The sequence below is a fragment of the Clinocottus analis genome, unplaced genomic scaffold (assembly GCF_023055335.1).
Source record: "Clinocottus analis isolate CAN_PGR_092001 unplaced genomic scaffold, fCliAna1.0.p SCAF_12, whole genome shotgun sequence".
NCBI lineage: Eukaryota > Metazoa > Chordata > Actinopteri > Perciformes > Cottidae > Clinocottus > Clinocottus analis.
The window spans coordinates 9,550,657-9,577,896 of record NW_027175843.1 but is presented as its reverse complement, the minus strand read 5'-3'; the positions used below and the strand labels follow the sequence as shown (position 1 = coordinate 9,577,896).

The following is a 27,240-nucleotide window of genomic DNA, read 5'->3' as shown; positions in this document are numbered from 1 at the left end:
CTTTTTATTTTCATAAAAACAGTCAACGGGCAAAAGTATTATCATAAAGGGGTTTTTAATCAGACAGGATGCAGGATTGTTGTCCTCCTGGTGATCGATAGGAAGCCTTTATTATTTAATTATTTTTGGTTCATTTTACAGTAAACACAGCATACAACGAAGAGATGAGATGTACATTGCTTCATGTAGATCTGACATCTTTCTCAGTGCCCACTTTACTCTTGTGGTTATCAGTCCTGCAGAGAACTATGCAGTTTTGTCCAGCAACATTTCCCAGATATGGAGTAAACCACCGGGCAGAGAGTCACAATGGCATTCATACTTTGGCTAAATTGACCATTTACCAATTTTATACATGACTGGTGTTTTAACTAATTGTTTTTTGAAAGTTGAATTATAACTTGAGCATCAGTAATTCACGAGGAAGCCCTTGACATTCATAGAAAATACAGGTACACTTTGAGGCAACACAATGACGCTTATACCTTTTGACTTGACCCTCCACTATAACTAATTACACATGAAATGTATTAATTTGTATGCATTGAGAATAAAAAGGAAACAGGCAAACACTGCCTACTACTGATGTCAGTATATGTGACTGCACATCACGTGTCACTGCAGAAACAGTTGTCTTCATGCAACAAAGAAACGTATCCCTGTAACTAATAGAAATAAAAGATTACATGAGTAATTATGTCAGCATTATGACAATTGCACATCAAAAACAGGTGCAATAATGGAAAAGGAAAAACAAACATGAAGTAATTTTGTCTTTTAAAATAAAATACTAAGAATCCCGACTTAAGTTAACATTGTTCACACCTTAAGTCCTGTATGGTTTTCAATAATACCAATGCACATGGGACATAGTTACACTTGCTTTATAAGATCTTTCAAAACAAGTCAATTTGTATCATATATTACATTACATGATATTACAATAGATGATGAGCTAAAAAAAAACCTGCCTTGGTCTTTTTTCATTTGCATTAATGAATATACGTGGACCAAACTTTAAAGATATTGAATAGGCATTTGTCTGATTATTGGCTACAATTCACATTTAGCAAGCATGGCATTATTTGTAACTGTTAAATCTAAAATACTGTGATGTCAAGCAGCTCCAGGTGTGTGAGTATAGGGATTTCAAACCATAGTTTTACAAGTGTTTTTTCCAGGTAAATTGTTCCATAGGCTCTGGTGCACACTGAGGTAGTGTTAATGGAGGCCATGAATGTTCAGAGTGACTTTTAATTCGCTGTACAATGGAAATTAGAATCTAGAGCCAATTATTAACCCATATTAAAACTAGATTTAAGACGCAGTTCAATACTTGAACTGGGTTGTGAAGTTAAAGCAAAACATCTAGTGACGCAGTCTTGTGTCAGTAGTACATTATAATGTGATGGTTCGTTTGACATGCTATCTAGACGTGACACACCAACTATGAATGTAAGGCCTTTCATGTTGTGTATAATTAACTTACATTTTTGATTGGGGAAAAACAGAGCAAACAAGTCAAATGTTACATTCTCTTGTTAAAAACTGGTCACCACAGCTCAGAAGAAAGACAGAGCAAGATGGAAAAAACAACATGTCATCATTAAGCATTGCTTAAGAATAGTGCAACGTCTCAAGCTTTGCCAACAAAAAACTGGAGGTGAACAAAGAGCTAGAGAAAATCAAACACTACATTCAAACCGGCTGTTTTTCCTTCAGAAAAAAAAGCGTGGATGAAATTTGAGTTAGCAGTTTCAAAACCCTTCTTGTTGAGTTGTGAGTGCAGAAAGCAACACTGAAGCATTAGTTTGTTAGGAGCCTGGTTAGTACTGCACAGTGTCAGGCCAGTTGGCAGGTTATTTTAGCTTGGTCCAAAGGGGCCACAGTGATTGGCCGCGATCTCTGCGTCTTTAGGAGTGTGTGTGTCTGTGTCTGTGTCTGTGTGTGTGTGTGTGTGTGTGTGTGTGTGTTTTGTATGGATTGTGAGTGTGTATCCTTATGTGTAGGAATTGAGGCATTCCTTTGAGCGTGATGTGATGTCCTGCAGCTCCCGCTCTTCCTTCATTTTGATGTCTTGGTAGGCATGCATTTGACTGGCATCCTTAAGGTAGGCCCAGTTTGCTGAGAGAATCATGAGGAAGTGGATCTGGAAGAGAAGGGTGAGGTGGATGGCCGGTGAGCATGTCAAAGATGCAAAGCAAGCTACAGGAGTCAGAGCTACAGTGTGTACGTCACAGACATACACAAACATACAGTTAAGTTCTTCAACAGACTTAACAAACAAGATTGACAAAAGACATTACTGAAAATGACTCGTAACATTGCTGTTACAATCATCGAGTTATGTTGCTATTCGCTATGCCCAATACTACAGACGTGACACTTTAAAGGCGTGAGGATGATTAAAGAGAAAGAGAGCCACAGGTTGTGCATGTGAGTTGTATGCAGCCGCAAAAGCTTGAGGTTAGTGCAAAGCAGGAGATTTTGTGATTCTGATACTTGATGCAGTTCAGTATTACTGCATCTTGCTGTAGGATATATAAGAAATAGACCAGGTAGGAATACTTTTGTAAACAAAGGTTGTTTATTTTATATAGAAAGTAAAAGCTACAGTTTTCAAAAACTTAGGAGAAAATTAAATATATGAAATATGGAGTATAAGTAACTCTAAACAGATCAAAGAATCTGAAAAATGTAAGCATGCAGGCTCAGTGTTAAGATAAAAACAAACGGCTCTTAAATGGCACTTTGAGAAAGAATAAAAGAAAAACATTTACTTCATAGCTGAGGCTATTCCAGCATCAGCCTTCATAGAAAAGAAATAAACACATTTACTCTACTCTAAAATAGGAGAATTTCTTATTTATTTATAAAATACATGAAATTAAAGTGAGGCTTAGAGCCTTATGCCAAAGTATACCTGGTACTGGCCTAACCCTTCATAGTGTGCTGTGCTAGTTGTGTGCTGTTACTTTAAAATCTACAATGAACACAACTAATCACCATCATATTCATCAGCAGAATACAGTTGATGAAAGGGTTTTAGTTTAGTTTAGAATCTAATTTGTGGCAAAAGAAATAATACTGAATATTTTCTGTATCACTTCTGTTTCAGGGGTCAGTGCCAACATTTTAAGGCTAAGGAAAGAAACCAAAGAAATATAAGGACAAGGCACTTTGACTCTGTAACTGGTCCTTTTACAGATGCAACACTAGAATTTATCCTCACCAAAGCTGATAATCTAACATTTGAAAACAAAGCCTGAGAACACCTTGAATATTTGTCATCAGACACGGACTACTTTCAGAGCTGTATTCTGTTCTTCTATCTCTGCTTGTTGCAGTATTTACTGTCTCATGTCCATCCTGGATCATTTCTAAAAGTATGTCTTATAGCCTGTGCAACCATTTTACATAGATTTCCACAAGTGCCGCAGGAGCTTGTGCACAAATTTGCGTTTCAGCTCTGACTGGAGTTGACTGATGGTCGTTCATTAATTCGGCAAGTTAAATACTGTAAGGTTTTGTGCAGGCCAAAATCAGCTTCAAGCATTACACATACAAAAAAACCCTGTTGTGGATCTCTAGGTGTGCACATTTCTATAAAAAATGATGGTGACAAATTTATATAAGTAAGTGCCAAAGAAAGCAGAAAAAAACAGCCAACAAAACACCACCTCAATCTGAAGACAACTTGCATTGGGTCTCCTCAGACAAGTAATATTCCTGGGTACCAAATACTAAAGGAAGCATACAGTGACTATTTACACTTGTGTGATTACTAATGGAGAGATGTTGTTTTTCCTATTTTCAGGTTGTTTTTTTAGTTCAATGTTTGTCAGCGGCAACTGCCTCTATAAAGTACAGCTAGCAAACTGTACTGTGCTCCTAAAACAGTTTAAAACTTAGTGCAGCAGTCTTCTCGACTTTTAAACTTCAAAACAGCAAAGTTATAAGTGGTAGCCATCATGTAGATCAGCTGGTGGAAGAGAACAGAAAAGGTTGTAAGACAACATGCCGGTGACCTCCTCGTCACTACTCTGACAAGTTAGTAAAGTGACCAATATGTTCAAGCAGTAAGGAGTTCAGAAAAAAAATTGTAAATATAATTTTACAAAATCCTATTGGTGATTTTGTGATTCATACTCATGATAGTGATATTTTTTTTAAATACAGTCTTTTTAGGCACAAACAGCATGCCCAAACTGTGCTCTCTACCATCCATTCTATTATAAAAACAGGACCATGTGCATCTAAGCAGATGGGGAATAGCAAATGGAATTGTAGCTGAGGAAAAGCTTGTGTGTAATCTTCTTTGGTATGGGAATGAGAAGAGGAGCACTTGACACATGATCTTCCAATGCAAACCGTGCAAAGATGGACTAAAGGGAGAGGATGGAGAGACTGGAGGGAAGCTTACCAGAGCGATCACAGTGGCTCCTGCCCCGGCACATGCTACGATGTATAGGTGATAAGACAGGTAGAACTGGAAGAAGAAAACAAACAGGGATTATTCTTCCATTTACTCCCATTTAAACAAGATTCCCCATGACATGTACAGCTGCTGCCATTTGTGGATGCATCAATGACATTTGTAGTAATGTTTGGTTAGAAGACGACGCTTACCTCACTCGTGTTACAGATGTCGCCTAGCGTAGATCCACAGGCCTTGCCAGGCGTGGCATTCCATGGGATGATTCCTGTAGTCATGAAATTTACAGGTTTTCATATACACTCCTTTCTACTTCCTTCATTGCACCACGTGAATTATGATCAAACTGTCCAATACTATGAATTGAGCAAAACACAACAATATTATTGTTTTTTTTTGGCTTGCTGAATGTCTGATTAAAAAAAAGAAAAAAGGAGGTAGTCCACCAAGTTTACATATGAAGGTCATTCTTAATTCTAATGGAAATCCAGTCAGGGGAGGGTAGGATCCAATGTGTCAGAACCTGATTCATGACTAGACGATAAGATGGCTCTGCCTTTGTCGCTTCGATTTGAAGCATTCCTAATTCCTAATTTTAATTCCATGAATGTTCAAACATTTTATAGAAGTGTAATGGTAAGATGCTGGAAGACATCTTTAAGAAAAAGGGTTATTCTTTGATTTAGCTGGTCACAATCAGAAGACATAAGGGTGATGAAGGCTCACAAGTAGACATTGCTTGGTTTTGAGATGCCCCATAATCCTCTTATCTAAACTATTGTATTTGTTCTCAACCACCTTTGTGTATACACAAACAAAAAAAGACTTATTCTTGCACAAAGTCTTATTCTCGTACCGTACTGACGAACATCCACACAAATAGAGTCGATGCTGGTGAGGTTGGCCATGGGAGACTTCATGGCGGCGCAGGTAGACCACATGTTGTAGAAGAGGAAGACTGGCACGGCGGAGAAGCCGAACACGCCGAGCCAGGCCACACCCAGAATGTATGTGAGGAACACAAACTGAGGACACAGACACGGCACAATGTTATGGTCCCCCTCCTCATCCAAGTGTGTTTTCTTTTCGGTCATACTTTCTTTCCGATAATGAACACCTTTGTATGTTTTCTTGGAATGAAATGTCATAAAAGCATTGTTTAAGCACTTTGTGTTTAACAATCTGATCGGACACAGCCGTGTGGTTGAATTAACATACCATTCCACTGATGCAGCGTCCACAGATGGTGGTCTTGAATTCGCTGTGCAGTTCTTTAACGGCACTAGTTGTGTAGAAGCCCTCAGCAAGCAGGATGATGCCATACAGGAAGAAAAACGAAGCAACGCCGTAGATGACATACTGCATCAGCTGTATTCTGTTAAAGAGCAATGTCACACATGAGTGAGTCGTAACTGTAAAGTTGCAATAGGTTAAAAACAAAGTAAGCAAAAAAATTAAACATGCTTTTATACTCTAAACATAACACCTGGGGGGACCCACTACAACTGTCAGAGAAAGTAATAAGATGACATACCACGGAAATAACTTTTTACAATCATTTATAACTCACGACTTGCATGCAATCTTTAAAACACAAGTAACCCGGGCTGGCTTATTAATCATAAACAGATGGTTATGATTAAGATAAGGATCCAGCGTGAAGAGAGGGACGCTAAGCCCAAATGTGGAGATAGCAGGTGATGTATGTCTCTGGAAATTCTCTGCCAGGAGACAGACTGCCTTTGTCGACATCGTAAATCAAACAGTGCACACCACGTATACGCCAACATTAAACATATGTGCAGTTCTGTCTCTTGTAATTCCTTTTTTATTGTCTTGACTAATGGATCCACTTCAAAATAAAATAAAAAAGAGCCATATTAGGGCTGTTCTCGGGGAATGTAGGAGACGTGGTCAGCTAAAAATAGCCCACATAAAGTCAACCTAATTAAAAGTAAGATCCATCTTAGAGACCTCTCTTTGTAAGAGTTTTGTAAGAGCACACTTTCAGAGTGAGTATATTGTGTCATGATCCTACTGTGATATTTAAACACAATATCTTATAATTATCAGACACAGCACAAGCAAGAACTACAATCACCCATGTACCACATACATATGAGGTCACTTACACATCAGTCAGCATGGCATGATCACTCGTGACCTTGGAGAAGTGGGTTTCCAGGATGGTCACGGTGCCAGTGAGAGCCACATGTCCACATCCACAGAACAGGGCAACGCCAGAGAAGCAGAGGATAGTAGCCACCAGTGACGCATACGGCACCCCGCCTAAACATTTGATGCAGCACTCAAAGCAGCCTGGAGAAAGAAAAACAGACAGACAAACTGGGTCAGCGACAAGTGGCATTTGATATCATGGAACAGTGTTTTATACCAAATCTTACTTTAAAAGGCAATAGTAACTATCGGCCCCCACATTCCATAAAAGGGATTGTGTTTAACTTGCAGGACAGGAAGTGATCTCAGGGGCATGATGTATGTGATGAATATTCACGTGAGTCATTCATTTTTCCTTTAAGCCGATGCCAGCACACTTCGGACAGATCACAGACACCAAAGCATATTTTGTCTGGCGTCAGGACTCATTAAAGAACATAAACACAAGCTTTTCACTAATATGTCTCAAGAACAAAAGCACTGACAGACTAGACAAGTCTGTTTCAAAAAGAGTTTAAAAAAATATATCTGTGGCCGTGCTTCCTTTCAAGACTTTCAAAAGTCTACCTTGCCTTTCCTGTTTCGTCTGATAATTCATCAATACACCTAAAGGACACTAATGGCCATCCAGCCGGTCAGCCAAGCTGTAATGATAATCAATAGCAACTCACAATGAGGGAATGAACTGACCCAGATGGATCTGCCTCATCCAGTGTGTTTGTATGCCTCGTGAAATGGAGCCGGTCACCACAATGCTGTATTTGTGGATACATGCAAACAAACCACTGTGTGCTTCCAATCAGATCCACATGTGTCTGACAGGATGTTGTTGAGTCATAGGACATCCACATCATTGGCTATTTATGATCCCCAAAGCTTTCACATATGCCTGATGTCACGTGGAGACGCACGTGTTTACAGCTGCTTTAATCAATATGTGTACGTTAACAATTGATCAAATGACTGTCTGTGTGCCAGAGGTCCCTTGTGGTAAAACACAGCTAGATGGAGAGGCAGCACTAAACTATACGGCAGATACACAGGACATATCCAAATGAATACTAATGGTACACCGCATTTGGTGGATATATAAATAAGCAACTGTTCTGCTCCCAAGGGGCCTAAACATCAATTATATTGGTTTACGAACTGCACCAACCTTCACAGAGCAGATTATGAAAATGCATCATTATCCAAACACAGTGGACTGTATGTAATAGAAACAAGACAATAATAATGTAGTATATATATATATATATATATATATATATATATATATACATATATATACATATATATATATGTATATATATATACATATATGTATATGTACATGTATGTATATATACATATATATATATATATATATACATATATATATATATATATATATATATATATATATATATATATATATATATATATATATATATATAGCATAGCGAGGAGAAAAGTAAAAAGGGTGAGTGGAGGCTCACAAGTGATGAACTGAACACTGAATTTTCACATTCCCTGTTTTTTCCTATCTCTTCTCTTCCTTGTATGTAGTAGGAAACGGGAAACGCGAGGCTGCTGAGCATAGCTCAACACTTGACAAAAAAAAACGACCAAGAATTCTGCTTGCTTGCTTCTTCCATGAGGCGTAGATCCTGAAAGTTCATTTGTGTTTGTGCTCTTCGACATAACAAAGGGAAATTAAAACAGATATACTGCTGCTGCGTCAACACTTCTGTAGTCAGATGCTTTATCCTCACTCTTTGTGTAGTACACGGAGATAAAAACATTTTTGTCCCATGGTGGGTGAATAGGAGTTGCCATGGCAGCATGTTAACCACAACTCAATGAGTGTGCCCACAGCAGAGTCGCTAACTTCTCCCGCAGCCCACATTGCTCTGATGAACATGTCGGGGGAGGGGGAGTGGGCTGCTGGGAGTCAGAGCGCAGAGCTCTACAGGATATTGAGCCCAGCTGCAGAGTAAATACACATCACTGTCAGGTAGTCCTGGTCCAGCAGCAGACTACGTCTCTGCTGTAAATCCACCCGCTCTAACTCTTCACTCTCCTGAAGAAAATGTTTCCACATGAAAAGCATTTCCAAATCCAAATCTTTCGTATTTAATGTGCACAGGGAAACAGAGGCAGTCACAAGTCACACTGGTTTACTGTCAATTCATTTGATTGTAATTCATTGTGACATAGATGAGAATCAACATGACCGCCCAACTCATTACGTGTCTGTTTGTCATGACATGCGTCACTAGTCCCATTATATCATCTGTCTCTAAGTGGATAATGCTGAATGCCACGATATCTGTTGGTCTGAAAATTAGAAAAACACGCTGGAATGTCTTCAGTTATAAGAACCAAAACTGTCTCCACTGATTGTATGAAATGCTTTAAAATGTCATGATGACCATTGCACCACCCTCCCATGGAGCCTGTAACCAACAGGGTCAGACTGACATGTTTGCATCTGTCATGCTCGTCTAACTTAGAGCACTTAGGGAGAAAACATGCTTTACTTTTGAAAGCCACCATTTCAATCGATAAGCCATCTGTCTGATTAGTGTCCATTCCACGGGGTGGTTTGCTTTTAATCAAACCGTCCAGACCGAGACTATTGACACATTAGACATCACTCTCTCTTAATGGATAAACCTTGTGTCACTTACTGGTTGTTATCCTAAATAATGCAATAAATCCACAGTGATATTTTCACAGCTGGACTGGACGTGTTGGCAGGTTGACTAAAAAAAAACACTGGCGAGAACAGACCCACTGACGAGATTCAACTATCAGCAGCCTCAGGAATACTACTCTGTTCACAAAGGGCCTCTGTGAAAGCTTTAGTCTTGGTGTTAGACATCAGGGGAGACAGAAACAACATCAAAGCCCAACTACACTTTTAAGCAGTACCATGGGGATGGTTGTCTGCACCAGAGGAAAATCACTCTCATTCAGACAATAGAGTTTTGCTGGAAATTGCAGGATCAGTGAGATATTACTTTATCCTTGTCTTTAAATCTGTTGTCTTTATAGAAGCCCTCATGATTCAAAATCAGCTTGTCACACCAGCTTTGTTGTTTGTTCCTCCTTTATCGAACGAGGTGGGACTGGGTTAAAAGCAATACAAAAATACACAAATTCGCAAAGATTGGTATCAATCTTCTCCTCTAACTTTTCCCAAAGTGAACTATTGTTTTGATTTACAAATTCAAAAAATAATTTAATCTTGAAAATGAAACAGCTCTAATGATGATGTTATTTTGTTTTTCCAAGTATTCCATCTGTTAAAATTACAAAGTCTATAGTTCAAAGAGGAAGATGGAGTCTGCAGTCAGAGAAGACTGATGGGGAACACAAAATTTCACAAAGTTGTAATGTATATTCCAGAGTTATAATACAGACAGTAAGTATCATTTAATCTACCACACAGCAAAGTACAGATCAGAGAGTACTGTGTGGGATTTTCTTGCATACTGCGGGACAGACTTTAGTTGGAATCATCCTCCTCCACACGGGACAGTAACAGTCGGAGCTGGTGACTCTCTCAACAAGCTTGTTCCTGTCGGCTTGTTCCGAGTAGAGTAAATACATGTAAATGAAAATCACGTTGGGCCTTGTCCCTCTGATGACTTTCACATGCTCCCAGCCCTTGACTAATACTACTGGTTAGACTCACCACTTCAAGAGTCTCCATTTTCCACTCTCCCTCCCATCGCTACAGTACACAAATAAGAGGAGGACATATTGAATGAAAAATAGAGTGAGTGAGAGAAACACAGACAAGGTAGCGACTGTTTGTAATGACAATGTCAAGCCTTACAGCAGAGGCTACATTAGCCACATTGGGATCACGAGGCAGGAGAGAGAGTTGCCTGTGTGAGAAAGAGTGTGTGTGCACTGTGCACGCATTTATGACATTGTGTGAGTGAGACAGAAAAAAAAAAGAGACAGAGTCCAAGAAGCCCTGATACAAAGAGCCAGTGTGTGCAGCCCGAGACTGTCCATCACACTGGACTCTCAGGGGTCAAACAGAATAGCAGTGAACCACGGCCCAGCTCTTCCGGCCCACAGGCGCGAGGCCCAGGACAAGCCCACCGCTGAGCTCCATCCTGTGTGCCCCTCCAGCACTGCACACAGCTTGGGCCACAACAGGGCCGCAGCAGCCACTTCACACTCCAGGAGGATCCTGCTTGTCAAAGCAGCTCATAACAACCAATGCGTGAATGAGATGCCTCATTAAGACTGACCCGAGGATAGACAAACACACACAGCTGTGCAGACCAAGAAAGCAGGGCTGGGTTACGGGCAAAGGGTGAAGGAACAACAAAAAGTCCCCACAGTCCGGGTAATTTGATAACTTGCGAATGTGTGAGGGAAATTAACATAATTTGGGGACAATATCCACACGGCCTCTCCTTATTACATAATACATCTTCATTATTTTATTGTATATATTGTGCTCACATGGTTCCTTTTTCATGAATGAAACAGTGTTTTATCAAATACCACATAATTAGGTACAGAACGCCTTGGGGCCAGGTACTACTTCAGTAGTAGTAGTAGTAGTAGTGGCTTCAATTAGTCGATCAAATTTTTAATCGATGAATTAAAAAGTATTTTTCCAGATCCTCAAATGTCTTCATCATCTGGTTCTCTTTGTCTTGATCGTAAACTAAATATCTTGGTGCTTTGGACTGCTAGCCAAACGAAATAAGACCTTGAAGATGTGTCCTTGGATTTCAAACAATTAATCAACCTTTACAAAAAGCAATTTGGTATATGAATCACAAATAAAAATAAGCCTAAATAGCAACCTTAATAGGAAGACTAATAGGAAAGAAGGATTAGTTGTTACCTGGGTTTGCCTACGAATATAAAGAAGCTGACGTAGAGTGCTGTGTGCACTGTACTTGATGGGTACGGGAGGAAACAGAGGCCACAACAAAATGCTTTCCCCAGTGTCTCCAAACACTGATGGTTAATCCATCTATGCCTCTCATCACAGTTTGCTTGAGGCCAGACTCATTACACTAACCTCTGCAGCTGGCTCTGCTTCATCACCTTCATCACCTTTCTCCATCATCCTACAGACATCACGGGAACACAGCCTGTCAACATCACAAAGCTGAACTCTTCCAACAGCTGGGACCCTCAATGGAAAGTGAAAATGTGTCCGCGACACATTGTGTCCCCCACAGAAATACCAAATGTATGTGATCAAGTCAGCAGCAGACATTTTGAAAACATTGTTTAATGTGAAGTCCATATCAGACACAAACAAAACCACACCTACAACCCGTAGAAGCTCCACAAAACCATATGTACATAGTACGAGTATGTATTTCATATACAATTAAATCCCGCTCAGACAAATATACAAACTTGGACACACATTATTTTAGATAAAAACTTTGCAACTCTTCCATCCCATTCATGAGCCTTAAACAGAAAATTGGCTTCCAGCTCTGATAAAAGCCGCATCCACTTTTAATCTCACATCCAGCCTCATTGCTAACAGATGTGTCTGTTTACAGCTAATGTTAAGTATTGTTGTTTGTTGCTTCACTGGGGCAAGTTGCCAAAACACCATTTATGAGAAACAGTCTTATTTTCCACACTCTCCACTTTGAGAGGAGACTTCAAATTGCCATAATGGCTATAATGGCCATTCTCAAGGGACGGGGTAGATCCGACCCTGCCAATGCATCAAAAAGTGGTCTCAGAGTTCTAACAAGGGGAACTTTCACTCAGTCAGCTGATAATCGTTGACTGCAGGTCACCCATGGCTGTGTGTGAGTGGAGGGCGATGTAGTCAATGACAATAAAAGGCAATGATGGCCGTAATGGCTCGTAAATTTAGTGTGGGGTTACACTCAAGGAGTAGATTTGTGAACATGAACTGTGTGAAATGGAAGTAAATGCTAGATGTCAAGTCAGGTCAACTCTTTTTATTGGCCATATCACATACAATGTCTCAATGGGCTTTACAAGCCCACAGGTTTCCCGACCCAGCCTAAACTTCTCTAAACAGCTCATTTTAAATAGGACATAAGTAGCTCCGAGCCCGAACTTTTATACACTAATACTATTATTAGTATTATATTATCACATTAGTAAGCAGTACAACCTTTCTTGGGAAAGTTGCTTGTCTAAATGTACAATATATTTACATGAAATGGATGTTTAGAAGACAGAGCAATAGACAAAGCAATGATTCCTACTAGAGGAGGTTGAGCACTTTAATGACTTCCTTTCTCTCCTCAGTGTACACACTCCTCACGGCTGTCTATTTGTGAGACTGGTAATGTCTGGTTAATTTATCTTTGTCCTCGCCAGTCCACATCATTAATCATCCATCCTAGTGAAAGAACAAATCAAACGCACCCTGAGGTTTGATTGATCTGCTGTTGATTCTGCAACAGGCTCATTGTCCTTAAAAGTGACAGTAGCATGATGATGGACCTGCTGCAGGAGGGATGTCTGCTGAAAATATACAACTTAGTAAAATTAAGTCGATCATAAACCAAGCACAAGCAAACTACTGCAACAAAGAAAAACACACGAGAAGCATGACAGAGGCAATGCGAAGCACAATCAGAAACTGGAATATCATTATTTGTGTGCGATTATAAAACAAGGATGAACAAAATCCCTGCTGAGCAAAATCTACCCAATTATTGTGCATAGTGAAACCAAGCAGGCTGTAGTAGGTTAAAGCCCCAGTAAACACAGAAGTGAAAAGAACTGAACTGGCTCTTTGTAAACGCTCATTGGTACCTCTTTTGTCCAGCCTCTGGTCTTGGTTTTCTTCTGATGGAGTTTCCATGGTTGTTTTTCTCCCATTCAACAAAAATGCTTCCTTTTAGTAAATTTTCTCTTCCTTACTCTCTCCTCTCTTACTCCACTCTCTCCTTCCTGCACGTTTCTGCTCTCTCTCTCTCTCTCTCTCTCTCTCTCTCTCTCTCTCTCTCTCTCTCTCTCTCTCTCTCTCTTTCCTCTACGTTCGCTCTTTTCATCTCGCCCTGCCTCACAAAGGCACCGCTCAACTGTACATCCCAGTTCCTTTCTAAAAAGCGGAGGTCTTGTCAAAAGAGATTTGGTTGAGCCCTAGTCATATGTCTCGTAAATCCCAGTTTCCCAATCTGTTGTGTTTGTTATAACTGTTTTGCGATTCAATTTAAGTAAAAGTAATTTGTCCTCCTAATGACAAACAAATCCTCGTCTATGCCCTTAACACACTCCCTACTCTCAGGCGTGCCTGTCGGAAAAACCAAAGTACCAGCCTGAATAGCAATCTGGTAAGAACAAGCTCGGGTGTAAATGGGTGAGTACAGATCCCGTCTTTAGTCGACTGAGTGGGTTAAAACCCTATTCTGTTGTACGGGCTAGGACAGAAAGCATATAGGCACACAATCATCTCTCTCTATTTCACATCTGACCACAGTTCAAGGAAGGGTGTGTGTGTGTGTGTGTGTGTGTGTGTGTGTGTGTGTGTGGGCATGCTGTAGTTGTGTAGTGTGACTGGGGGTTAGCCCTTCATCTTTTTGATAGGCACCATATGCCCTCTGCTCCTGCAGCATACATTAGTAACCTCTGACTGCTGTCTTTCCTCCATCTGGCGCCTTCCAACTCACATAAAAAGGAAACATGAAAGACAGGCAAATCTACATTTCCTAAACAAGGACACAGAGCTGATACTCTGGGCTGATACAAACAGAGGAAACAGCATCTGAAAATTAGAAATCGAGAGAATCCTAACCACAAAAACACAAGAATGCTGATAAAAGGAGAGCGAAAATAGAGAATCCTTAGAGGATGACACAATGAGAGAAAACTTGTTAAAAATAAGCGAGAGATGACTGTCGAAACAGACAGCGAGGGAGACAGGGAAGAAGATCTTGGCTGTGTTTGTTTGGCAACAGCAGGGCAAGAAGCCTCAGGGGCATGCTAATGAGAGAAAGGCCTTTCAGCGGTGGGGGGAGAGCCCTGCTGGAGCGGAGCTGAAGTGGGGTCTTCTCACGGATACCAGACCTCAGAGAGGAGGGGGATCAGCAGGGGTGGGGAGCCTCAGGGGTCAGGGAAGTGAACTTAGCGGGGATCCCACAACAACAAATGCTGCACTAATCTTCTAGCTTTTTCACCATGAGCCCTGTAAAACTCCAGGAGAACTGACATCCTTGTGATGTGGGGAAGGGAGCCTCCAGCCCTAAAGTAGAAGTGACCCTGGTTGGAATTCTACAGCTGATTTTGAGGTCGCTGTGCTTGTGATTTTCCCATTAATTGTACCAAAGAGTTCAAGTGAAGATTCAAAAAGAAAAGCAATTGATATGCAAGGTAAAATGTGTCACACACTTAACCACACAGAGGCAGATTCATATTACTGATTACAAGAAGCAAGGGATCCATCTGCAGCCTTTTCTAAACAACAAAATGATTAAGTTTATTGCACTTATGCAAAAGGAAACTCAAAACATGTGATTAGGCCTGGTTGAATCATATTTTCAGACTATAATGTATTTGATTAAATAAACATGTGCTTTTGATTGGAAATAAAGACAAATGTACCCTGCAATTGGCTTAGATCTTAAGCTTGAAAAAAAACAAAGTGTTTTTTTAACAGAAGAAAAGTGTTAGGGGGAAAAATGTGGTCAAACCAGCGTTATTTCAGAAATAGAATTCCAGCATGTATAGTTTTGTTTTAATGCTCAGTCTCTTCCTTATGAAAACAAATAATAAGGCAAGAAAATACTGATTTTGAAAAATATTCACATCCTCAATCTTGGCTTTAACCCGTTTCAGTAAGAGACACTTTTTTTGTTAAGGAAAATGGTTACTCTTTGGCTTAACATTATTCAGCTAGTAGCCAAGCAACTGATGAATAAGTCAGGGTTATGAATCATGAATGATTTCAGCAAATGCAACTAACTTAATCCTAGGAATCAAATGTACAATACACATCGCCTACTTTGTGATCAATAGAACTAGTTTAAAGTTCTGGCTGACGAATATAACATCCACTCTCCTATTAGTTCTGTTTTGGTCTCTTCAACTCTTGAGGTAAATATCTTGCGCTTTAGTAGGTGTTCTACCTGGGCGGGTATAGCACAGTGTGTATTTATTTATTTTTTGCTGGAAACAGCTGCCTGCTGCTGGCGGATGAGAAACTAAACAACACAGTAAATGTATTGGCCTTAAATCGAAACAATGAGCTAAAGAAGAAGCTTACGTCACAAATGAATGAAGCAAAAAAAGGTATTGTGAGACACATAAAGAGCAACAGACTGATTGGAGCTTTACCAAAAATACTGTCAGTGGCTGTGGGAATAATCCTGTGAACATAGGAGGCCAAGTCTGAGCACTGCATCCACCGCTCCAGTTTTCGAGACAGCGTCACTCCCCTACTTGAGGACACAATCTGAATGATGATGAAGCTCATACAAATGGAGGAGGCTTCATTGTGGGTCAACCTTTCATGCTGTGAGACTGGGGGCCCTGAATGCTCCTCAGTGTTCAGTCACCCCTGAAGACCTGCACCCTGCTTGGCTCGCAGCGACAACATAGTTCTCAGGGATGCAGGCAAGTGCCCAGGCCAGAGTTCCTCTCTCCAACACTGGCAATGGCCTGAGAAAGCCGACTCACCCGACCAGCGGAGGACAGGTCAAACCATATGAGGGATGGCTGATTGTAAAGGCCAAAGTCGGATGAAAGGCAGAATGAAAGCCAAACTGGTGGAAATAGCCCTCAATATGTTGAGAATAATCTGTAACATTTCATCTCTTGGTGGTATATTACCACATTGGACACAGATTCTTGGAAACACTGTTTTGGCAAATTTGTTCCAGTCAGTGAATTCCATTCCAATGTACTGTGGTGATATTACTGGCCTAGATTTAAATGCAGGTCAGTTTGATTGGTCAATCTGCTCTGTAGGACTGGCGCTCTGAATCTAAGTCATTGATTGGTTTACAAAAGCAGCACACTACCAGCTCATTATACAGATCCATTCACTTGTTTTGCTGACCCATTTTCCTTTGCGAGTCTAGAAAATAACAAAAGGCATTACACATTCTCTACACATTTTTCTTTCTGAAATATTAATAGTTATAACAGTCGATACATCAAAATCCTCAAACTCCACAAAATCCAACCAAGATGAGCCTTTGGATTATATTCATATTTTCTAAGAAACGTCTCTCTCTCTGCAATGGAAAGAAATGAATATGCTAACTGTCCTCATCCATTATAGCAAAATATGTGGACTGTGAGAGGGAAAACCACATAGGTCTGACTTATTAGAATCCTTTTGCTTTCCTTTGGCCCTGGTGGGAAACAATAAACTAAGGAATATCCACATTGTGTGTCCAGCAGGAAAAACAACATCAAGACACTTAGTGTTGGAGTAGAGTGAAGGTTAAAGGTATTGTGCGGTATTTATTATGGTATCAAACTTAAATAAAGGCTTTTCAACCTCTATACCTGAATGAGCACCTTTGATGTTTATCTTTCACTAGACTGTGTAAAACAAAAAGTACAAAAGGCTACGCAATTCAACACATTTATCTTCTTTTATGTGAAAACCTGGCACCTACATTACCCACAATGCAACTTGACAGATTTGGATGTATTATGCTAGAAGCAGCTAATGTAGTCTTTAGACGCTAGCCTCCCGCATAGATGAGGAGCAGGCTAATACTTGTAGTCTTCAGCGACAAACAATGCTGACTCAAGTGACATCACATGAGGCAATGGCCGTCTACTACCGCGCACTTGCGCATTTCGAGCACTGACTTTCAGTGCTTAGTGCGCCACAGTGACAAAACCAGCAGAATTCAGTGCACTGAATGTACCCGGATGGTGCACTGCAAACGGTCAAAAAATGTAGTGTAAAGCGATGGACACTACTCGCACTGAACGGGCGCCATCTTGGCTACGTATCGGAAGAGGAGGAGCCATTTCGCCAGCTTTTTATTAATTTATTTATATCCTCCTGCCGCGATTGTGGAGGTGTCGCAGTTTCCACATAGGTTGGAGAAAGGGGAACACAAGGGACGAAAATAGGGTAAGAAGTGCGTTAATTTTGTCATTTTTAGTTTCGCGGGTGCCGCGAACAGAATTGCGTCCGTCACTTCCGTCAATTGGTTAACGTAAGTGTTCCATTTGATACAGCGCTTATTAGCAACACAGTGCACTACATATGTTAGTGCACAGTGTTATAGTGCACTGTATTGCAGTGTACTTCGTAAAGTGTTCGGTGTCAGACTTCTCTCATACACACATGCACACACACACACACACACACACACACACACACACACACACACACACACACACACAGCACAGCGAGATATCCCTTTGAAGCATCAAAAGACCACTTGCAATTTTTTCCACATATAAAACCTCTATAAACATGGAAAGGTGTACGCTGAAAAGCAGGAAATTCAGTTTTGCTATTCAATTTCAACCATTTATTACAGAGACATTATCATGTCTTGCCGTTTTTTCCACTCTACAATTCCCATTATGATTTTTTCTCTCCTGTGTTATTCCAAGTGTTTGACCAAACAATACCCACAATACTGACTCAGTACTCCTCTAATTGCATGTTTGTGATACTATATTGCGTTAGGTCTAGAAATGGAGCAAAGCACTCACTTGAGGATGCCTGGCAGCCATGTTTTTCTTCTAAAAATGACTTCACAACCCTGCCTCTGGCACCTTGAGAGCCACTGTGGTTTTGGCCAAAGTGTGTTGCAGGGAGAATGAGAGACACAGATGCTTCCGATTATCCAGGCGTCCTAGCTTACAGTACCTTGGAACCTACCACAATGGCTTGGCTGGATGGAAAACCAATGCAATGTCAAAACCTTGAGACTAAGAATTTCATAATTTCAGTCTGGAATCAAAAGAGCAAATCAATGCCAGAAAACCGAAACCTGGAAGAGAGTGAAAGAGATAGATAAGGTATTCATAGAAGTTGTAGCACTACCTCCTATACCGGCCATTAACGTCTGCCATTTTAGACAAAAGTAAAGGTCTGCATAATTGTTTGTTTTTTTCTTTCAGCATGCAGTAAATATTTTAACGATGGCTCCGGTCTGGAAGAGGCTCTTTGCCGTAATTGTGGTCTGCCACTCTTACATTATGCAGCCAATGAACTAGCCAAAACGTACTGCAAGAAAACACCTCTCCATTATCCAGTTAGTATAATAACCTCTTGTCTTTTCAATCTACGTATACTGTGATAATACTTTGCCAAGAAGTGGAGGGAAATGGATATACCCAGCAACTTCTGAATAGATGACTCTGAGAAAAGATATGGGGTTTAATACACAATTTTATTTTCCAACATGGGCCAATTCTTATTTAATTCAGCAGTTTCTGCGGAACAAGTGACCTTCAAGAGGGATTATTTATGAGAGAAATAAGATTATTCGGTTGCCAATTCATTAACCAAACATTTAATTTGATCAATATATGGTCTCCTTTTGGTCTCCACAAACAGTTGAGGGAAATATCTGGCTGTTCAGGTGCTACACGTTCCACTCTGGTTGGCAGTTAGGGAACTTTGTCCATCTGTCATTTGGTGCTGGGCAGTGTCGAGCAACTCACAGAAAACTGCTGCAAACCACGAAAGCCAAAGCAATGAGCTAAGATATAAAGCAAAACTGAAAAGTCAAGCGTAGATGTGCTATGGATTCGTCACTATGAACAACACATCACATTTAGCACTGAATTTATAAGGATGTCTAGCATGTCATGCCAGAAGACCTAGAAATTGTGTGACATCAAAATATTTGTCATTCTTACACTGATTGAACATTCTCCCACTCCAGTTGCTGAGATGGCAAATAACAAAGGGCTGGAGACAGTCTTTCATTTCCCTACTTGTTGCACAGGGCAAAAGCATGTGAACACACACACACAATAGAGACATAATGAAGCACAGAGACATGGGGACATTAGACGAGACTTTCCAGCTAATCCCGGGGTTGCTTCCCATGAACAGCCCCCACCCTCTCTGTCTATCCCAGCTGCTGGGTTTTCTTTCTCTGTGTGTCTCTCCAATGCTATTGTCCTCCGCCTCATGCTGCCAACCTCTCACCCCTGACCCAAGACTTTACCCTTTTTAAACCCTCCTCTCCTCATGAGCAGTAGAAACCTCTTCCCTTTCGCCCCAGCCAGTGAGACACACTAGCCACTTGGGCTCCACCGTGTCAGGATTCATTGTCAGCACTATGACAACAGAGCAGATGATACGGAGATCGCTTTAATGCCATTGTTCCATGAGGCTCTTCTCTCTTGTCGCTAAGTCCTGCGTCCTGCGGTTGGATCCTGGAAGGACAGGGAGTCGGCCATACCCTGAACCTGACACTTCCACCCCTGCAGAGATGTGTTTGTCCTCAGATTCACGATGGAAACAGTTTAGACGTGGACTAAGTGCTTAACAATAAGTGGCTAATACAGCTCATCACAAGAAAAAGATGGGGGCTAATATCTCTAGTGGTTGGAATACTCCCTGGCTGAACTCTGCGAGAGTGCGTCAATCCATTGCATATTTGTTTTAAGTACTGATAAGCAGTTTTCCAACAAAACAGGCTTTAATACTTTTTTGTGTATCATACTGGACATTTTCAAGCCTCTACTGGTCAATGTAAAACCAATTTAGGGCCATCAGCTGTGATACAATCCTTACATTAGTAGTGCCATTATTAGTAAACATTTACACTCAGTCTCAGTACTTGATGGAATCACTGGTTTAATAATACATTAAAATAGAGTCATATTTCATGAATTATTTTGTATGCAAATACAAGTGCTTCTATCTGTGTTTACAGAACACTTAGGCATAGAAACTAATTAAAAACCATTCGCATAACTGTGTCATAACTGACAATAAAAATGTAAGCACTGTTTACATTGTTTCTTTTTGCAGAAACATAGCTTTAAGTGTGGAAAGAAACAGGACGGGTCAGTGCCTCAAATTGAAATTATGTTGTTTTGGAAACAACAAGGACAAGGCCATCCAACACTTAACCAGACGGTGCTGTGCAATGACTTGCAAACAAAAGACCATATGCACACACCAAGGTATAGTGCTCTCTCTCTCTCTCTCTCTCTCTCTCTCTCTCTCTCTCTCTCTCTCTCTCTCTCTATCTCTCTCTCTCTCTCTCTCTCTCCCTCTCTCTCTCTCTCTCTCTCTCTCTCTCTCTCTCCCTCTCTCTCTCTCTCTCTCTCTCTCTCTCTCACTCTCTCTCTCCATCATTACATTCCCATGTTCAGCTATGGGCACCATAGTTACAGTATAGTCGTTCCATAGCGTGGAGGTCAAAAGCTAAGATGACTTTTGGGACCTCTCAGTGGTGTAGCTGTAACATTCATACTGCTAACTGATCTCTCCACTGGTCTGCGTGTGGTTTACAGGTTCAAGCTGTTTTTCAGACAGAAACATCTGGGATTTCCTCTCCCCTGAAGCTGCTGTTAGCTGGTAAGTTTCTAATTTCCTCTCTCGTGAACCTACAGTGAGCAGGACACTGCACCATTAATTTAAAGAGTGATAAGTTGAATACATTCAATTTTACCAAAACTGTTTAACAATTTAGTGAAATTGAAATCCCATCTTGTCAAACCCCCAAACACTCTTCCTAAGGTATTGGGTTTCCCTGCAGCTGTTGCTTTCTAAAAGCTCAGCGATTACAGATTTTCTTCTGCATCCTCCTGCATATCATGACATTTCTCTGAAGGATAATAAGCAGACAATAAAAACTCAAACTTATAAACCCTTTTCTTGGGCTTGAAAATGATTCCTGGCTGGAGAGAGAGATAGAGAGAGAAAGAGAGAGAGAGAGAGAGAGAGAGAGAGAGAGAGAGAGAGAGAGAGCGAGAGAGAGAGAGAGAGAGAGAGAGAGAGAGAGAGAGAGAGAGAGAGAGAGAGAGAGTCAAGTGGTCTCTAACTTTGGTCTCACTGTGTCACATGCAGCAGCAGCACATCATGACAACAGAAGTCATGTGCATTTCCTGCCACAACTTGTATAAGCAACAAGCTGTGCAGAAATAAGTCAAGGTCCGTTCTTATGAAAGTATCATCAAAAAAACATCTTTTATTACCTGTGTGGGATTTCACAAACAATGCTGAATATAGGGGCAAAGAACAAGTCATACGGGTTACATGAGTATTCATTTAAATTCCTGCTTAGTTCCTCCCAAGCATTGCATTTGGTTGCATCCAAATGGTCTCAGGCTGTCTGGCGGCTCTTCATATGGTGAACATTTCTCATTGGTGTGCTGGGGTACCCCAGATGCTTTTGTCTTACGGTTGTTTAGCAGCTGCGTAAAAGCGCAGAGGACAAAGACCTATCTGTAGAGGGTTGAATACACTCAGTGGGCGCATAGCCAACAGCTCAATCCTACAGGCTCCCACAGTTGAAAAGCAGACTAATGCATTCTCCTCTCACTTCTCACAGATGATCTCGCAGGAAAATGAGCTGGATGCCCTATTATTTCTTCTCATTTCACCTAACTGCTTCTACATCTTAACTGTAGTCACATCGGAGTCCCAAATAAAGATGGACATAGAAGTTTTGGAAACTTTTAAACAATACCGACATTGATGCACTTTCTCCCAAAATAGGACAAAGTAATACATCGTATTGAAAGAACCAACCATCTGGCACACTTCCTCAACCCCTTCTCTTTTGATAAGAGTCTAGAAAAAAAACAAAATTGGATCTTTGGATCTTGGATCAACCTAACAGGTGTCTGAAGGGAGATTCTGAATTGATGTTAAAATAAATAAACAAACAAGTTTTACTTTGAAAAGACACATGTAACAAGCACATATTGACACAACATCCCTGACGCACTTCAAATGTATGCTAGAGGGGTACGTACAGTGTCATGGTTTGAAGTATTGGGCGACTGACCAAGCCTCGGTATTTGACGAGTTGGGAGTGAGAATATGTTGACAGAGCAGATAAATTATCAGCATAGCCCTTTGTGCCGCAGGCATCAATCACACTGTTCAGTCCCTCTTAACATTGACTGTATTATGATCTATTTATTTGTTTACCAAAGACTGGAACAGGAAAATAGGTCATTCTGTGAAAACATTATTGACTATTTAATCAATGTCCCCTGCTCATGGGATAAGGAGAGAGTTAATCAAGGCTGAGGCAGTGTTTTTGGTGCTGTAGCAAATGTGGTCATACAAAGTTTCTGCAATGTGGAGAAACCTCTGCAGTAGCGCTGAATGCCTGTTGAATGAGAGAGTGAATGTTCATCAGCTATAGGGGCTCTTTGCTTTCCCCAATCTATTATTTCCCTCGGACCTTCTGGAACAATCATCTGACTGTGCACTATCTCCACTAGCAAATATTGTCAATGCACTACTGCATGTACTGTACATGCATAAAGTGAAAAATGAAGAAACAACCCAAATTAGACCTTATTATGTATGTATTTGACACTTTGACCTTGAGAACTGTGCGTGTTCTTTCTGACATCTTGCAGATAAAATAAAGGCCAGATTGTATCTTTGGCATATTGTATACAATATCAGGGTTCAGCTGCCTGCGCATGTGGTGTTTCTCATATCGGGACTATTTTCAGATATTTAAATGCCATCGTGTTCCTACTATGTGGCAGTTTGATTGTAACATCTCTGTCACAAGGACACACTTGCGCACTCACAAATACACACACACACACACACACACACCCACACGCATACACTGAGTCGCCCACGCAACCACTTGCATCTCTTCTGTTCCAGTGTGAATAGCCTTTTAGTAAAAGTGACAGCCAAGGCACATGCTTCAACAAGCATCCCCACTCAGGAACTTCTATTCCTATCATTTCATGTCACAATACTCAATGGCCCTCTTTGTTGTCAGAGGAGTTATTAAGCTCAACAAATTATCATGACTACTCTGGCAGACCTGCAGGGCTGGAGAAAAACAAAAAAAGTATAAAGGCCAAGAAAGGCAGGAGAGAGGAAAGGAAACCCAGAAAGAGAGAAGTGGAGAGAGAGAGGAAGAGAGAGCGCACGATAGAGAGAGAGCGATAGAGAAGAGAGAGAGAGAGAGAGAGAGAGAGAGAGAGAGAGAGAGAGAGAGAGAGAGAGAGACAGAGCAATAGAGAAAGAGGAGGAAATTAAGTGAAGTAGGACGGGGAGCATAAGATGAATGAGGTCTTGATTGAACTAACTGGTTCTCTTTTTTATAAGAGCTGCACGGTTGCAAAAAGTACTGTATGGGCCTCATCTGTTGTACAATTACCAAATAGGCTCGGTCATATCCTATGCCAAATGGAAAGAAGCCCAGAAATCATGTAACTATGACAGCAACTACCTCATTATGGGGGATATACAGTTTAATTAATGATTGCTAACCCAAGACGAAAAGCAATGTTTGAATTATTGATGGTCACATAAAAATCTGTCGTAAAAAATTGTTTGCGGATACTTTATTTGGACTGTACTCAGAAGAAAGAAGAATTCTTGGAGGACATCTTTTTGAAGTAAGCAAGAGAATGCTTTGGATCAAATAAACAAACAGTAAAGTTTTATTTTGCTCCTTTGACCGTGACTCATTCTTATAGATCTCTGTGTTTTTTTCTTCACCTCTCTGTATCTCTTGGAAACAGAAGCATGTGCATGACCTACGACATGCCTCTAAGGACCATTTCGCCATGAGTCGACTAAAAGCTGGTGGGATTTATCTGACTCTCTGTTATTCTCTACCATCAGATGACAAGTTGTTGATTCCGAGAGTGCAAAAACACCTCCGCCGGCACAGCGTTAGCAATCATTTCCTCCTCTCAGACCCAGGATGAAGGGTCACAGCACATGTGTCTGTGACAGCGATCACTGCTGATGAGTGGGCAAAATAATCGGACACTTCACAGACATCCTAGTTCAGATTCAGGAGGAATACATGTTAAAGAGCATCAGACAGCCAAGATCTTGGACACATGTCCAAGATGTTGTACAAATCGTTACGCATACACTGTCCGACCCATTTGTGGTTCATTGAGAAACAGAATCAATCAGAAAAAAGTCTTCCCTATAAAAAGAGACGACGAACATGTTACATCCGGTTTGGGCTTCCACTTGTACACCAGCAACCCATATGTCAGTAAGAACTACAGATGTTTAATTTAAAACACATTCGAAACTGTCAGATGTGATTGACTTTTTCTTCAAAAACTCAAAACACTTGGATTTGGTTTGCATCCAACCTTGATGACCTTTTCCACAAGACCACCACGCTAAATACAAAACACTCCGACTAGAGGGTTCATGAGTTTCCATAAGGGAAAACAATCTTTCCTTCCTCTTTTTTTGTGTGATCAGAATCTTGCTCCAAGGAAAACAGACGTACTGTTCATAGCCGTGTCTTTTAATTTGCTGAGTCTTCTGTCATGAGACAGCTTTAAATGCCAAGCACATAATCAAATTGTATCTGTAAAAGACATAAATCAAAAAGATGGCAAATCTTCCACAGTACATGAGATATGAGTTTCCAAACTGTTTTCCATTGTGAACACTGTATTATGAACTTTGTTTATGTTTTCTTCTCAAGTTCAGGCGCTACAATCTGCAGCACAGACTCACTTTTAAGCTTTCTATGCTGCGCCATGACATGCTTTTCTTGGTAAAATTAGTTTGATCATCACATGCATGTCTTTCTTCAGGCTTTTTCTTTAATATGAGAACTGAGAACTGAAGCCACAATTCTTTCATGTGTGTTTAGTTATCAAGTAACTCTTGGTAACCAAACACTCTTGGGTGAGTAATTGTCACAGGACAAACATCAAGAACCCAACAAGATATTTGTGGAAAATGACTTGCTGTCTTCCTCTGAATGGAGCACAGTGGACCGAGGCCAAGTTATCCTCCCACGTCCCTCGCACAGGCCAATACACTGTTAAATCGTTTGCCGCAAGGACAGAGGAGAATTCCTTTTAAAAACATGTGGCCCCTTTGTGAGGTGAAGGTCACTGTAAAATTAAATCAGGCATAGGTTGTATAACCTCTAAACGACATCTTCACTTCACAGCTCCACACAGAATCGCCTTCAAGACGTCCTGTTTATTTGAGGCTGAACGGATCCATGGACACAGTTGATCCATTTTCTGTCTTCAAAGCTATTTCACATGAAACGGTAAATCACAGCAGTATGGTATCAGTTTCTCTGACCTAACAAAAGTAAACCTCTTCAGCAGATAGCAACTCTCCAAATGAACCTTCTCATGCCCACAACAACAGGCTACTTCTCCTGAAGGGGTCATGGAGATCTTTGAATACAAAAATGTTGAGGTGCACAAAGGTTGATTGCCATGCAGAGTAATATCCTGCAGGGGACAGTGAAAGAGGGTCTGTCGGGAATTGGTTGATAGGGCATCCGCTCTGAAACTTGCAATACTGTGAACTTCTCTCTCGACATTAAGAGCCACTGAAGTCGCACAAAGGAACAGCTCCAAATTAGAAGCACAAAGACGGCTCTGTGAGTGCTTCAGAGCGAATTAATGAGCATTGATACACTTTTGCACACAGCGTTCTTTGCTGTCCTCAGCTGGGCCATGGCAAATTAAACAGGCTCATAAATGCCGCCCAAAAACCAACAAAAAAATCTCAAAATGGTAAAATTACAATTATTGGATCCATTCCGAGTCATTTTTAAACTATCTACCCCAGAGCAGGAGGAGTGTTTTTCATGTCAACTATCCCATCTGGTCCATAGTTTATGACTCTTTCAAAGACTTAAAGTTAGCGAGAAGTTAAATATCCATAGCATGAGCGTCTCAATCCTCCCGTGCATCCCTCCCCCCTCCCCACGTCCAGAGCACAGATGGCCAACATTTGGGACTGTTTTTAAAGATGAGACCTTCTCAGCCTTTTCACATTACACATTCTGGCATAACACAAAGCATGCAGACTCCAGCTATGGAGCATCTGACTAATACAATATGTTGCCAGTTAGTTTTTTTTCCCACTAACCTTTAGTCATTCGTTACCAGCAGAACGTGCTGTGCAGTTTGGTTTAGAAAATACCTTTAAATGACAATATGAATCATCATCTTTGACTAATAATGATCATACAGTTTTAATCAAATAGCTCATCTCAATAGTTTTGCACTGAGACGGTATTAAAAGCAAGAGTAAGAGAGACAGACGAGGCAGCCAGTTGATCTGGATTTAACACCTCCGCAGACTTGCACAGAGTTGACTGCAGGAATCCTGACGGACTTAATCTCTCTGTAATCGCTTTCCTCGAGTTACTTCAGCAGGCTGTTCTCATACCGATTCTCATCAAACCGGGTCAAGTAAACAGCCTACCTCTGCGGCAGCAGCAGGAGTTGAGCGAATGGTCAAACAATACAAATAAAAAAATAAAAGTTTGCGCGATAGTAGCAAAGTATGAACCATACTGGTATCATGAAAGCAGCGATTTTTACATCCGCCTACTGTTGCATTCATAGATTTAAAAAGAAAAACGTACCCATGGTTGTGAGTTTTCCAAAGTGTCCGAAGTGAAGCGATCAGCTGAAAGTTGAGCCCTAGCTACACTGATGTTGCGTCCCGGGATGCACACTGGCCGCCTGGCTGCTCAAACGCTCAACGC

The 27,240-nt window shown here is 40.8% G+C and overlaps 1 protein-coding gene across 3 annotated transcripts; it reads right to left on the bottom strand.

The window, feature by feature from the left end:
- Positions 1–91: 91 nt before the first annotated feature.
- Positions 92–27,240, bottom strand: gpm6bb (glycoprotein M6Bb). 3 transcript variants are annotated; one of them, XM_068572273.1, is made up of 7 exons: positions 27,118–27,240; positions 6,568–6,754; positions 5,654–5,810; positions 5,292–5,460; positions 4,630–4,703; positions 4,424–4,489; positions 92–2,149 (listed from the first exon to the last, which is right to left on the bottom strand). In XM_068572273.1, the coding sequence occupies exons 1-7, from the start codon at positions 27,119–27,121 to the stop codon at positions 2,000–2,002; spliced, it is 807 nt and encodes a 268-aa protein (XP_068428374.1). In that variant the 5' UTR covers positions 27,122–27,240; the 3' UTR covers positions 92–1,999. The 3 variants fall into 3 exon arrangements, with proteins under 3 accessions (XP_068428374.1, XP_068428373.1, XP_068428375.1); XM_068572272.1 differs by lacking the exon at positions 27,118–27,240 and adding an exon at positions 13,397–13,566; XM_068572274.1 differs by lacking the exons at positions 92–2,149; positions 27,118–27,240 and adding exons at positions 2,566–3,982; positions 13,397–13,558.